The sequence below is a fragment of the Plutella xylostella genome, chromosome 25 (assembly GCF_932276165.1).
Source record: "Plutella xylostella chromosome 25, ilPluXylo3.1, whole genome shotgun sequence".
Classification (NCBI taxonomy): domain Eukaryota; kingdom Metazoa; phylum Arthropoda; class Insecta; order Lepidoptera; family Plutellidae; genus Plutella; species Plutella xylostella.
In genome coordinates, this window is record NC_064005.1 from 1,363,379 (window position 1) to 1,377,645 (window position 14,267).

Sequence of the window (14,267 nt, forward strand, 5' to 3'; positions counted from 1 at the left end):
TAAGTACCTATGTACTTTCTAAATTTCATTAACTACAATCGGTTAATAGGTACCCAAAATGGAAATTCATAGCCTGTTTTTAACCCTTTACCCACCCTTGGAGGTGGAATCAAAATTTGAAAAAAATGGGATCTCAACCCAATACAAAAAAAAAAGAATTTTCAAAATCGGTCCATAAACGGCGAAGTAATCGGTGATCATACATAAATTCTTTATTGTTGCGGCTAAAACTTCGACGTCCTCCATCGTTGCTAGCTCAAAGACAACTGAACTCTGCACGAGAGTGTAAACACCCACTCGCGTCACACGCGAGTGGGTGTTTACATTCGCGCCTCCGCACGAGTGACGAGGCGAGCGAGGAGGCGAGGGCCGAGGCGAGAGTGTAAATGGGGTATGTGAATTTTTAAAAGCCTTATTCTGGAGGAAAAAATTCGCCTAAATGCCTTGCTTCAAACGAAAATCAAAATATCATATTTTAGGGCTAGGCTAGCCCATTGCCATCCTTCCAGAACCAAAACCAGATAAATCTTATATAGATCACTATCCTGCAAACTTGATGGTGGGTAGGTCCATAAATTAACCAACATCAACATCCTGTCCAGACGGCGCACCACCCGCTTGGTTGGTAGTACTTCTCTAACGAAAAAAGATAACACGTAAACATTAAATAACATATTTAATTATTAAAAGTGGTACAAAGACTTAAAGTACAACAAAATAACAATGACAAGGATTCGTGGAAAAGGATTTGTGGATTGGGGCAAAGAAAACCTGACCCTCTCAACTCAAAGTGACAATGCTATAAGTAGCGGTTTCTTTACCTGACTACCAGAGCATGTACACCACTATAATATACAAATAATACCAATGTCCACATTATTCCTGATCCTCACACACAGAACGTCGTTTTTTCTTTTTCTTCCCTTTTTTTCGCGGGCTTCTTTCGGATGACCCATTTTCACGCTCTGACTGTGGTTCTATCTCATTTTGCGACATTGTTCCTGATTCGTTTTCATAGCCTAAAAGCCTATTTATCTTATTTAGTTCCTTTTCACTTGGGGTATGTGCGGCTGAGTCATTTTCAGAGTCATGATGTTTTTTCTTTTTCTTCCCTTTTTTCCGCGGGTTTCTTTCGGGTGACCCATTCTCACACCCCGACTGTGGTTCTATCTCATTTTGCGACATCAGTTCTGGGTGGGATTCGTTTTCATAGCCTAAAAGCCTATCTATCTTACTTCGTTCCATTTTCCTTGGGGTGTGTGCGGCTGAGTCATTTTCAGAATCATGGCGTCTTTTTAGTTTCTTCCTTTTTGTGACTACTTCATTTTCGCGCTCGGATTGTCCTTCTTTATCTTTTTGTGTTATGGTTTCCGGGATGCACGAGTCGAACTCAAACTCCAAAAGCCTCTTATGGTTTTCTTTTTTTCTAACAACAGTTGCACCCGATTCATTTTCAGAGTCAACGCGTTGCTTCGACTTCTTTTTACTAGAACTATGTGTGAGCGACTTATCCTTGGAGTCAGAATAGTCTTCCATGTGATTATTTACTTTTGCAGGAGTATTTGCGGTTGTAGTAGGTTCGTTTTCGGATTCATGACGTCTTTTTGATTTCTTTTTCTTCTGGCTGCTGGCAACTGATTCTTCTTCAGACTTCTTCTGGCTGCTGGTGACTGATTCTTCTTCAGACTTTAAGTTTTCTATCGTTGGTGTGTCAAGTCTGACCATCCACGTTGTCTCATAATCACGAGCAGAAGTACTTTCTATTTCATTTACTTGTTTTTCCCTTGAGGTGTTGTTGATGGTTGGTTCATGCTCACGGTTTGGTGGTGGTTTTAATTTATTTTTTCCTGGGCTACGTGCTGTTGAGTCAATTTCGGTGTCGGAACGCCTTTTCAATTCCTTTTTCGTTGGGCTCCTAGTTACTGCTGACTCATCGTCATTATGTCGCTCCGTATCACGTTTCGGTGGGCTGCTTGCAGATGATTCCTCATCAGTTGAAGCCAAGAACATTTTGAACCTTTCTTCCTCAGAGCTCCGTCTTATCTTTATTTCTTTATAATTTTTCCTTGGGCTGCTAACAGACGTTCTACTTTCACAATCAGAAGCTGGCTCAACATGATTTTTATGTTTCTTTCTAGGACTGTTTACGGCTGATTCTTCATTATAATCAGAATTCTGTTCTACACTATTTTGTCGTGGTCTATCTGTGTCAGACCCGCGTTCTTTCTTATCTTTTTTTCTCGGGCTGAGTTCGGTAGACCCATTCTCACACACAGACCGACGCTTCATCTTTTTCGGCGAATCAGAAATAGGTTCAGATTTAAGTGAATTACCATCATTGTTATCCCCAGCGTTTCCATTTTCCTCATTTTCTTTTCCTTCCTCATCATCATCAGTGTCAGAGACCTCATTATCCTCCTCCTTGTCCCACTTCACTAGCTCATTCTTCTCGTTCAGCGTGAGTCTCCTCAACCTTTGGTCTCTTGTGTGTGTAGGGTCTGTGAGCTTCGCCACCAGCGCTCGGTGGAGATGCAGCTTGTGCAGCTTATGCTTGCGGAAGGTCCTCTCCGCTATCCGGTACAGGAACTCAGCGGTGCAGCCCCGGGGGAACTCTTTCACCAGCTCCTTCCACCGGATGTCTCTCCATGTTTTGTACTCATCTTGTTTCTGCTCCAACCTGCCAAAGGATTTTTATGGTGAGTTTTTTGCACTTAAAAATTTCTGAAGGATGTTATCAATAATAATAGGTTCAATATTCGCGAAATAATATTGCAAGCAGTGGCCGTGATGTTTGCCTTATACTATAATCTATATAATGATTGAAATCACTACTTACTTGTACAACAAATCCTCTCTTATCTGACTTAGTCTTAAACTGTGGTCTACAAATAATTGGACATGGAGTTTTCCATGCCAAAATACTTTTAAATTGGAAATGCCCTGATTCATTTCTTCGTCGATCTTAGCCCATACTTGGTGGTCTATGGTCTTGTCTCGCAATTGTTTGAGACTAAGACCAGAGTATTGAATGAGTTTATTGACTAACATTGTGGCCCTTTCTCGTGTCCATTTTTGTGGTTTCCTCGGCTCCTTTTTACCTGAAATTATATAGATACTTTATTTAGATACTTTATTTTTTTGCCATAGCTTATGGGATGTTTATGTTGGTATCCATACCTATTTCTATTCCTATTACTTGTTACTCAGGTTTTTTATAGATTAACTGGCTATTACACACAGGATTATATACTATATCCTATAGTCAGATATGCACATAAGAGCGAGGCCCCATTGCAGCGGTGCGTCGGCGCGTTGCGTTGTTTTCCATATATTTTTCAGGGTCATTCATCAGGCAGGACCAGAAGAAAGGAACCACTCACCTTTACTGAACTGTTCTATTTTAAGGTAAACAGTCCTGGGGTCCCGGTTCAGTACATAGGATGCAGTAACTGCCGCTGTTCTTGGCTCAAAATTGTAACAGATCATTACCACTTTCTCTTCAAGCTTTGTGTACGGGCCTTTTGATGAATATGCGTGTGTTACAATGAAATACTTGAAGACTTGAAGCAAACATCGCTGCAGGTTTTGTGCAAGGAAGGCGGTTACAAAATGACGGACTTTCTCATGAGGTGAATTGGGACTTTTGCTAGAACCTCTTGAATTTCTCCATTTGGCAAAGGATTTAGGTTGGTCTGGCACATCATACATCTGAAAAAAGATATTACATATTTGTGTAAGTGAAAAAATTTATACAAGCGTAAAAGACAGCTTACTATAATTTTGGCAAAATAGGTGTGTAGAAATGCTCCAATTTCTTGAATAATAAAAATAAAACCTAGATGTTGATTTTATGTGAATTACCTCAACAAACTTCTTCCAATTGTTGTCAATAGCCTCACCCTCAGCGGTGCTGATGATGCCCTTCCGGAACGGTTCTGGACTGCCCTCTTCATCCGGGTCGGCCTTCGGCAAGCGCGTGACACTGCCAGTCTTCTGGTACCATGGCCGTTCCCATGTTATTGTCATGTAGTCCAATTTGCTAATTAGTATCTGAAAAATGTAATATAATGTTTTTTTTTTTATTCAATTTAACAAACTTCACCAATTTCAACCGATACACTTCAATACTTTTACTGTTACTTGTGTTTGCTTTGCTTAAGCCTTAATAAGGCATGACAATAAAAAACACATTGGTTTTCACCCTTAAATCAAACCAAAGTTACTAGAGTTTCAAATAAGGCAGGAACTATTTTTCCCTTGCCCTATTAAAGGTTAAAATGTTTTTTATCTATAAAGACTCCCATCCCAGTACTTTTCCATATTTACTGACCTTTTAAGCCTTTCATAGACTACACCATTTATACATAAATCTATCATGGCTGATGTCCGCAGAACTACAAACACACATAATATTTCTGACTAAATGATGAAACATGCACCTCAATGAAATCCTTGTTGTCCTCTTGTTCCCTCTCCATGGAGGACTTGATCAGCAGCAGACTGTCCGGGTCACTCTCGTCCGCTTCTTCTATCAACTCCTCCAAATCCTTGTTCATTTTGGTTTAGCTGTAAAAAATTATTTAAAGAATATTGTAGCTTACCCAAGGATTCATTCAAGTAATGTTAGTCCCACTCAGGGATGCACGACCTTCTGAGAATAGAAACTGATACGAGGGGATTATTACCACAATATGAATTTATTTTTGTTTTACTGATAGGCAAATTATGTTTATTTTACAGATAAAAGTATTATTTAATGCTACTTGGTACTTGCCTGTTTTAATCCAGTGTAATATTGTACAATATCTAGAATATCGACTGAAATATATCTTAATGTACTTTAACAGTAAATAAGTCTGCTTATTAATATAAATAGAAACTGAAGGCATGAGAAACGTTGGAAAATGGTTGGAAATAACCTAAAAATTTGTAAATTTTTGTTTTGTTGCAATTTTTACTCTGTGAAATTTTGACGTTTGTTTTGTTTGCACAAGCCTCAGCACAAGCCAAGCACAGCACAACTCAGCACAAGCATGTTTCAAGGCGCCGACACATTAGCGGACGCGGCTGTCAGCCTCGACTGATAGTGTGCACGGTCTTTTGGGTCAGTTGGTGCCAGATCGCTCTCGGACGTAAGTCGCGGACGTAACCTTGGACTGACCTTCAGCTTTCAGACGTCCGAAAGTGATCTGGCACGAACTGACCCAAAAAGACCGTGCATACTAAGGCAGCTACAGCCGCTAATGTGTCGGCGCCTTGAAGATAATTTTAAACATTTTTTTTTTATTTCATAATCTGTGTGCCATAGGATGCGGAAGTCATAAGTACTTGCCGGAAATAATACTAAACTAAACTTTCAAAATAAAAACCGCCGCGCCTACAAAAGTGCTATCAAAACGGTAAATGACCTATTTTTTTCATTTAGGTAACTATCTCGATGTTTATGTGAAACAGCGTGTCGCACCAATGCCGTTGGGTGTAGCCTTGTGCGGTGTTGCCTTTAGCCGGCAATCGAACCCAGATCTCTCGGAGAAGTAAGAACCTACTGTTTAGGCACGTAAGGTTCAGTTTTGTTTAACGAGGATTGATGAAATAGAAATACGTCTTATAGGTGTCACTCTTTATTTGCTACTGAATTTGCTTATTACTTGGTACAGTTAAAAAGGTGTTCGACATTCCGCCCACCAAAACGAAATGTTTTCAACAAAATTCCTACGATATTAATGGACTGTAACATTATTTGAATCTAACATACTTAATCACTCTCAACTAAACCAAATTAAATACATGCAAATTACAAAAAATACTTTACATTAGAAAGCATTGAAAAACTACATAGTCCACCGCCCACCATGATCTAACAGTTTTCTGAATTAGGTAACAATATTAATTTAGATAAGGGCCTCTTCACTTCTGTTTGTCCCTTGCATTGTACAGTTACAACTCGAACTAGATTGTCTGCTCCGGGGTGGACATTTTTTATGAATCCTAGAAGCCATTTTGTAGGTGGTAAATCATCTTGTTTTATAACCACAATATCTCCGATTCTAGGCGCCGGTACTCTCTCTTGCCATTTGTATCTTTGCTGCAATGTGTTTAAATATTCATTTTGCCATCGACGCCAGAAATCTTGAGTCATTCTTTGAATTAATTGCCATCTGGTCAATAGGTTGACATTCTTGTCTTCATAGTTCATATCTGGGACAGTGATCATCAGGGGCTCTCCAATAAGAAAATGTCCAGGTGTGAGGGGTGTCAGGGTATCTAGTGTATTGTCCAGCTGACACAGAGGACGCGAATTCAGACATGCCTCTATCTGTGCCAGTAAAGTTGCCATCTCTTCGTAGGTCAACTTTGTATCACCATTCACTCTGGTAAGATGTCTTTTCGCTGACTGGACTCCGGCCTCCCAGAGTCCTCCGTAGTTTGGCATTCTCGGTGGTATGAAATGCCAAGTTGTGCCATCATTAGCCAGTAGTTCAGCGACTTGCGTACTCATGTTAGCCTTGCCCTCTTCGAACAGCACCTTCAACTCTTTAGCACTGCCGACAAAATTGGTCCCGTTGTCGCTCCATAGATGAGCGCAATGTCCTCGCCTCGCCACGAAACGACGGTATGCATTCATGAATCCTTGGGCTGTTAAGTCCGTAACAGCTTCTAGATGTATGGCTCGTGTTGCCATGCATACAAACAAGCATATGTATGCCTTCATGGTTTTCTGACCACGACCCTTTGACATTCTTATATGTACCGGACCAGCATAATCTACGCCACTGTTCAAAAATGCTCTGTGGGGGCGTACTCTTACTGCAGGCAGCTGTCCCATAAGCTGTTTTCTTACTTTAGCCTTGTCAATTATGCAGGTTTTGCAGCTACGTACGTGGTTTCTCACTGCTGCTTTCAAGCCAATAATCCAGTATCTACTGCGGATGTATGTCATCATCAATAGGTTGCCACCATGGAGTGTCTTGGGTCAATTCAGACGTACCACAACCACACGACAACCACAACCACACCACAACCACGCGGTGTGGTCGGGCGTATATTTTGTATTGACAATGAATAATCCAATTCACACGTGCCACATTTTGTCGTTGTTATCGACCACCTGTGTAATACGACCACATCGCAACCACATCGCAACCACAACGCAACCACATCGCAACGGCAACGCCGCCACGCGGCGGCGGCACCGCGGCCACCTCCTCTCCCTATTAAATGCACACGACGACGTGGTTACCACATCGCAATGACAGCGACAACGCAACCACATCGACATTTTGTCGCTGCCACAACGCAACTGCAAAAAGCCGCTGTCACACAATTCACACGTAACCACAGCTTGACCACATTTTGTCGCTGCGACGTGGTGTGGTTGTGGTACGTGTGAATTGACGCTTAATGTGTGATTCTCTCATTATCAGATTTGTAATGTGTACACCTTTGGGGATGATTATTGGGTGTTTAGCCGTTACTGCTATCTCAGCGTTTTGTAAACGTCCTCCAACTTTCATTATGCCATTCTTATCTAAGAACGGTGAAAGTGTGATCAACGAGCTCTTGTAATTCTAACCTTTCCCATCTTCTTTAGGTCTTTTCCATATACTTCATTCTGATAATATCTTATACATGCTTGCAATATATCTTCCATTTCATCTGCTGTTATGTTTACATCTTTGTTTTCCTTTCCCTTTGGCTTCGCAAATCTCTTACATAAAGCGAGCACTCTCTTCATTCTAGTTATATTGGAAAATCTTTCCCAAATTGGACTTTCTTCTTCGTGTGTCTTGTCTTGTCTTGTATAAAATGAACTCTTTTCTTCTAAATCTGTAGCAGGTACTGTATTTGTAACATATTCTATGTCGTTTGACTTTAGCCATTCAGGCCCGTTCCACCAAATTTTGTAATCAGGTAAGTCAGCTGCTCTGATACCACGACTAGCGATGTCTGCTGGATTTTCATTTGTTGTAATATGTCTCCATCTTTCATTGTCTATAATTCTTAGAATCTCTGCGACTCTATTCGCGACAAATGTTTTCCAGCGATTCGGATGAGCTTGGAGCCATGCTAGTACAACCATGGAATCGGTGTATGCAAATATGTTGCCATGTGACACTTCTAATAATTGTGACACATCAGCTATCTGTTCAGACAACATCACAGCAGCACATAGTTCCAATCTTGGAATTGACAGTTGTTTTATAGGAGCCACCTTCGTTCGGGATGCTATCATCGTGACATGTACGACGTCATGTTCATCAACCACTCTGAGGTAAGTTACTGCAGCATATGCTGAGCTGGATGCATCAGCGAACCCGTGGATCTGGACTTCTTTACAGCGAGGAGTTGTTTGCAGCCAACGTGGGATTTCGATCATTCGCAGGTCAGTAAGATCTTCTCTATATTTTAGCCATTCTTCACACAAGTCAACGGACAGTTCATCATCCCAACTGAGATTGCTAAGCCACAATCTTTGTATCATTATCTTGGCTGTGATGACGACTGGTGAAACCCAACCGAATGGATCAAATAGACGAGCAACATCTGAGAGGATGGATCTCTTCGTTATTGGATGGGGTGCATCAGGTAAGTTGACTGTGACATTGAAGTTGTCATTCTTTCTATCCCATGTCAGGCCAAGAATTCTTATAACCTTGTCAAGCTTTATTTCTATGGTATCTTTCGTATCATCTCCTTCTTTTAGAAATTTGAGTAATTCTTCTTCATTACTTGACCACTTCTGCATTATAAATCCTCCCTTGGTCAATATCTCTTTTATATTTTGGCACAACTGTTTTGCTTCTTCGACATCATCATGTCCTGTCATTAGATCATCCATGTAGAAGCAATTCTTTATAGCATTCGTCGCAGCTGTGTATTCTGGATGTTCATGACCTTCATCATCAGCTAGTTGGTTCAATGTACGTACTGCAAGGTATGGGGCTGCAGCCGTACCAAATGTGACTCTCGTGAGTTTGAAGCTTTCTATATCTTCATCAGGGTTGTCTCTCCACACAATGCATTGTAAATTTGTGAAATCATCTGCAGTCTTCACCATTCTGTACATTTTCACTATATCACCCACTACGCAAACCTTGTGTTTTCTCCAACTTATAATGAGGCTGCGCAGGTCAGGTTGTAATACTGGTCCAACCATCATGGTTTCATTCAACGATCGTCCATTGGATCCCTTAGCCGAGGCATCAAATACCACTCGGACCTTGGTTGTATCTTTATCATCTCTGATTACTGCGTGGTGTGGTAAGTATATTAGTTTGTTGTCTTCTTCATTTTCAATCTTTTTCATATGATTCATGTCAATATACTCATCTATCACTTTGTTGTATTGTTCTTTCAGGTTCTTGTTTCTCTCAAGTTTTCTTTCTAATTGTATAAATCTTTTGATTGCTTGTTGTTTTGTGTCTCCTACCGTTTGTATCGTTTCTTCTATTGTTTGTTTTAATGGTAGGTGCACAATGTATCTACCATCTTCATCTCTCTTTGTTGTATTTTTGTATATTGTTTCACACTCTTCTTCTTCTTTTGTCAGGATCTTCTTTTTGTTGTATAAGTCTGTTTCTATTTCCCAAAACTGTCTCAATAAATCATTGTTTTCTCTTACTAATAAACTTGTTATTTTGGGTTGCGTTTCTTGTGTATTGTTTGTTCTTCCTGACAATATCCACCCAAGACACGTCTTTTGTGCTATAAGTCCATCTTGTAATCTGACTAATCCTTCTTCTATGATGCTTGAAAATATGTCAGCACCGAGTAGTATGTCAATTTTACCCGGTACGTGGCATGTAGGATCAGCCAACTTCAGTGATTTCAGTTCAGGCCAGTTTATGTCAACTTTCTTTGCTGGGAGCGTAGATGATATAGTTTTCAGAACGTAGGCATCGACAGGAATGGGCATTTTGGATTCAGATAACACTGACAGACTAACTTTGTGCTTGAGTTCATGTTTTCTTTCTCCCACACCAGATACTGTGCCATTGATTTTTGTTTTCTTAAGTCCCAACAACTCTGAGGCTCGTGCTGTCACAAAGGAAGCCTCTGAACCTTGATCGATGAGCGCACGGAAGACGTGTGACTCTCCAGAACTTGATACCACGTCTATCAGTGCTGTAGCTAACAAAACTGTTCTGTTAGTTGTTTCTTCTCTTGAGTAGTGTGACGTAATGTTGTTATCTGTATCTTCTTGACTTTCAGTTGTCTCTGTTCTACTTGGTGTGTTGTTGTTTTCTATATTTGTTTTATTTTCTTTATGTAGCAGTGAGTGATGTTTTCTTCTACAAATTCTACAAGACGTTCTTTGTTTGCACCGGAACACAGTGTGGTTTGGAATGAGGCAGTTGAAGCACAAGTTACTTTTCTGTACGAATTGATGTCTATCTTCAACTGTCAGTTTAGAGAACTCTTTACAATTGTACAGGTAGTGGGTTCCGTTGCAGAAGGTACATGAAACTTGCGTGTTTGGTTTTATATTGTCGCAGCGAGCGTTACTCTCTTCTTTGTGATTTGTCATAACGTGGAATGATTTGTGTGGGGTCACTCTATCTTTTGTTGTTGTTTGTGACGTAGGAGCAATCATTTCTAATGTTCGGAATTTTGATTGAAGAAACTTTTGTAATTGATTCCATTTGGGGAGCTCATCAGTGTTTTCGTTATAAGCATGCTCCTCCCACTCTTTGTGTGTTTGCATGTCTAACTTCTGAACCACTAGAAATACTATCATCGGGTCCCAGGAGTCTGTTTTTACACTAAGGTTCTCAAGGCTATTTAAACACTCAGTGGTCGTATCCATCAGTGATTTGATATGGGGCGCAGACTGATTAACGATCTTCTTTTGATTAAATAATCGTTTAAGAAGTGATGTTGTTACTAATCTTTTGTTTCCGTAACGATCCTTCAGCATATCCCACGCTTGTTGATAGTTACTCTCGGTTATGTTGATGTGACGTAATAATGCTTCCGCTTCCCCCGATACACTAGTCTTCAAATAATGCAACTTCTGTACGTTAGATAAAGAAGTGCTGTTGTGTACGAGAGATGTAAACAAATCTTCAAAAGTCGGAAATTCATCATATTTGCCCGAGAAACACGGTATTTGTATTCTAGGTAACTTCACACAGGATAATGCTAAGTCCGAGGCGTCCATGGAGGGCTGCTCAGGTTGTCTCTTCAACAAGTCTAACAGGTCCGCCTTGATGCACAGGTAAAGATCTTCATATGTGAAATATTCTTCATTAAGGAAGTACGGTAATATGCCGCGTTGTTCCCGTGGTGTGATCTTCGTTAGACTTTGATTAGTCTCATTGAATGTCTTCTAATAATCTTCAATACATTGTAAACGCGCCTTAATGTATCCCTGAGTAAGTCTCGCCTTAGGACATTTCTTAAGGTTAGTCTGAGTTTTAGTTATCATAGCCGCAACATCCTCCAATGTAGTTAAATAACTCGCTTGTTCCGGAGTTGGAGGCATTTTTACTTATTTAATGCAAACACAACACTTTTAGAATAATATTCAACACGTTATAAACACGTAATGTAAATTGTTTTGATTAAAATAGCACAGTTTTATTCACTTGCAATGTCTCTTATCGCATTGGAATGCGGTCCTTTTGTTCTCGCTCGCCGGCCGTCTATTCAATTCGTCGTAAACAAAATATTAATCCGGTTCGATGTAGGCCATATGTTTAGGCACGTAAGGTTCAGTTTTGTTTAACGAGGATTGATGAAATAGAAATACGTCTTATAGGTGTCACTCTTTATTTGCTACTGAATTTGCTTATTACTTGGTACAGTTAAAAAGGTGTTCGACACCTACCTTGTGGAGAAGTAAGCAGATGATTCATGATTTTAGGTAGGTAAGTAGGTACCTGAAATTTCTAGCTACACCATCCGATGTTGTTCTTAGTTGCAGGACTTGCAGGATGGGAATAAAACTATTGAATCATAATTATTCACATTCATTTATTAATTAGGTAAGTAGGTACTTAAATAGTTATCTAATCTTAGTTACATCTAAACACGCACTCACGCCTTGTACTAATGTACTCCCTTGCGGGGTAGGCAGAGGTGCATTGCTGCACCCACTTTTCGCCAGAGTGTATGTTAGTCCCAATGTAATAGGGGGCGGGCCTATTGCCATTTTACGGGCACATCCAAGACCCGAGAACAAATATATAGTTACATCTAGCCTTATCTTATTGTAATAAATATGCATAGGTGAGTTTCTTCAAATTACTTTATACCTTTTTTATATTGTTATATCCTAACCCTTTATTTAAAAAAAAAACAAGATTTACCGCGGTCATTTACGAAAATGGATGAAAATCCATCCGAAAGGCACAGGACGAATGAAATAAGCTCCATCTAGCGGCGCCTCAGTGCAACAAACGTTATCTCAGCGTTTCTATAAACAGCGATGCATTATGTATAGCCCTAATAAACTTGGCCGCTTCAAAATGCACTAATGTCTTAATAAAATCGTGCACATTATAGTTCTTCATCGTGCCACAGTCGGCGCAGTCGCTGTGGAATATTTCGATGAGTTTTGCGGATATTTTCTCGGGGTTGTTGATGTGGATGGTCTTGGGAGAGATCCTCTTGGCCTTCCTGTAGAGGAGGTCTGTGGCGGTGGTGAGGTTGGAGGTGATCAGGTCGCTGGAGCGCCGCGCCTCCATGCGAGCCATGTTGCCCAACACGTAGCCTGGAAGATAAATTTAACGATTAATCGTCTTGGCACGCCACAGCTCAGCGCTACAGATACTTACACGCGTTTTTAATGGCCGTGTACTGGTAGCAGAAATTAATTTTCTTACTTTTGTCTATAAAATATATTGTTATAAGTACCTACTTGAGTTTGAAGTATCCATCAGTCTGTGATTGTCAGCATAGATCTCTATTTAGGACAGATTCTCTAACGTAAGAGTCTCGTAACTAGTATTTTTTATCAATTATTTTAGAACTAAATTAATCACCGGTTTATCTTTGTTTCAACAAACTCGGTCCAACCTCCAGTCATTTAAAAGTTATGCGCTCATTAGGCATGGTATGTTACAACTTTTATGGAAAATTAACTCACATGATTGACCTATTTATTTTGCTGTCTCTACTTAATTTAATAGTTGTGGGAGTTGTTGTGAATGTTTATTGAAATAATTTTGTTTGTTACTAACTTCTTTTTCAGATTTGTAGATAATTTTTGACAACTTTTTAAAGTAGTTTAAAGGATACGGTATGTATTCTCATCCTATCTAACTTAAATTACTGTATGGGTTAGTTCCAGCTGAAAATTGTAGCCCTTGACTAACAGTCATCATCACTGAGCAAGGTTTTTTAAAGTTTTCATCAACAAAAAACAGCAAATAAACTCACCCAAACTAGTGCAAATGACTCCCACAAACACCACGATAGCCAGACACAGTCGCTTGCTCACATGCGGCGAAGGGACGCTGGACATTCTTCTACCCTCCATCTTGGATTTACACACAAAAACACTGCTAATAACCACTAGTATTTACTAACAACTACAAAGCTTAATGAAACGTCTTTCCGTAGCACAGACGCGGATTTGTTGATGTATTCCGGTGGGAGGAAAACACAAGTGAGGGAAACGTGGGTCGTGTTATTTTTAGATAATAATGTGTCAACCGTCTAGGAATTTTTCGAGAGAATATGTTGTGTGGGCGGACCCTTTTTGTTGGGTTTGTGGCGGTCAGTTGTTTCACTCTTACCCTCAAATGGAGTCAGATGGGTGGCATACGTTTGACATTATAATTTTGATAACTATCTGTAACGCATAAAATATTTAAACGAAAGCCTACTAAACTAAATCAAGAGTTAAAGACTAACCCCGTTATTCATAGAGAAGTTACAAAACGTTTTAACTAATAAACTGTTTTGTCCCTCTCCAACAAAGAACAATTTGTTCTTTGACAGAGAGGGACAAAACAGTTTATTAGTTAAAACGTATTGTAACTTTTCTATGAATAAGGGGGTAAACTTGTATACGAAAACGAATAGAGCGATACTTTGTGGTATGTTCTCTCTTACAAGTTTTAATTTATTGCATTTCTGTGATTCAGCCAAATGTAGGTCAGCGTACCTACAAAGCGCAGTAAACAGGATCTACCAAAAATAAATCTTCATTCGCAAGAAAATTTCCTCTTATAAAAAAAGGTAGTAAGACTGGGTAACTACCACTACAGTGTGATATTAATAAAACAGAGATATTTATAAACTGCTATTTATTAAACATA

The 14,267-nt window shown here is 39.8% G+C and overlaps 4 protein-coding genes across 5 annotated transcripts; all 4 read right to left on the reverse strand.

The window, feature by feature from the left end:
* Window positions 1-661: 661 nt before the first annotated feature.
* LOC105387356 (neurofilament heavy polypeptide) lies at window positions 662-11,849 on the reverse strand. 2 transcript variants are annotated; one of them, XM_048630206.1, is made up of 6 exons: window positions 11,831-11,849; window positions 4,440-4,566; window positions 3,862-4,050; window positions 3,381-3,708; window positions 2,837-3,098; window positions 662-2,677 (listed from the first exon to the last, which is right to left on the reverse strand). In XM_048630206.1, exons 2-6 carry the CDS (start codon window positions 4,554-4,556, stop codon window positions 877-879), a joined length of 2,697 nt encoding a protein of 898 aa, XP_048486163.1. In that variant the 5' UTR covers window positions 4,557-4,566; window positions 11,831-11,849; the 3' UTR covers window positions 662-876. The 2 variants fall into 2 exon arrangements, with proteins under 2 accessions (XP_048486163.1, XP_011556370.3); XM_011558068.3 differs by lacking the exon at window positions 11,831-11,849 and adding an exon at window positions 4,775-4,904.
* On the reverse strand, window positions 5,858-6,739 carry LOC125490598. Its single transcript, XM_048630377.1, has one exon. The coding sequence runs from the start codon at window positions 6,737-6,739 to the stop codon at window positions 5,858-5,860; it is 882 nt and encodes a 293-aa protein (XP_048486334.1).
* On the reverse strand, window positions 7,550-10,594 carry LOC119690459. Its single transcript, XM_038105537.2, has one exon. The coding sequence runs from the start codon at window positions 10,592-10,594 to the stop codon at window positions 7,550-7,552; it is 3,045 nt and encodes a 1,014-aa protein (XP_037961465.2).
* Window positions 11,850-12,195: 346 nt separating the features above from the next.
* On the reverse strand, window positions 12,196-13,725 carry LOC105387357. Its single transcript, XM_038107702.2, has 2 exons — window positions 13,384-13,725; window positions 12,196-12,715 (listed from the first exon to the last, which is right to left on the reverse strand). Exons 1-2 carry the CDS (start codon window positions 13,481-13,483, stop codon window positions 12,405-12,407), a joined length of 411 nt encoding a protein of 136 aa, XP_037963630.2. The 5' UTR covers window positions 13,484-13,725; the 3' UTR covers window positions 12,196-12,404.
* Window positions 13,726-14,267: the final 542 nt, after the last annotated feature.

Bases quoted from the DNA above. Each gene is read 5' to 3' on its own strand.
- LOC105387356 (XM_048630206.1), bottom strand. From the start codon at position 4,556: ATGAACAAGGATTTGGAGGAGTTGATAGAAGAAGCGGACGAGAGTGAC. The intron at 3,099-3,380 runs GTGAGTGGTTCC...ATATAATTTCAG, and splicing joins AATAGAACAGTTCAGTAAAG to GTAAAAAGGAGCCGAGGAAA. The intron at 2,678-2,836 runs GTAAGTAGTGAT...ATCCTTTGGCAG, and splicing joins AGAGAGGATTTGTTGTACAA to GTTGGAGCAGAAACAAGATG.
- LOC125490598 (XM_048630377.1), bottom strand. From the start codon at position 6,739: ATGTCAAAGGGTCGTGGTCAGAAAACCATGAAGGCATACATATGCTTG.
- LOC119690459 (XM_038105537.2), bottom strand. From the start codon at position 10,594: ATGATTGCTCCTACGTCACAAACAACAACAAAAGATAGAGTGACCCCA.
- LOC105387357 (XM_038107702.2), bottom strand. From the start codon at position 13,483: ATGGAGGGTAGAAGAATGTCCAGCGTCCCTTCGCCGCATGTGAGCAAG. The intron at 12,716-13,383 runs GTGAGTTTATTT...TTTATCTTCCAG, and splicing joins AGTCATTTGCACTAGTTTGG to GCTACGTGTTGGGCAACATG.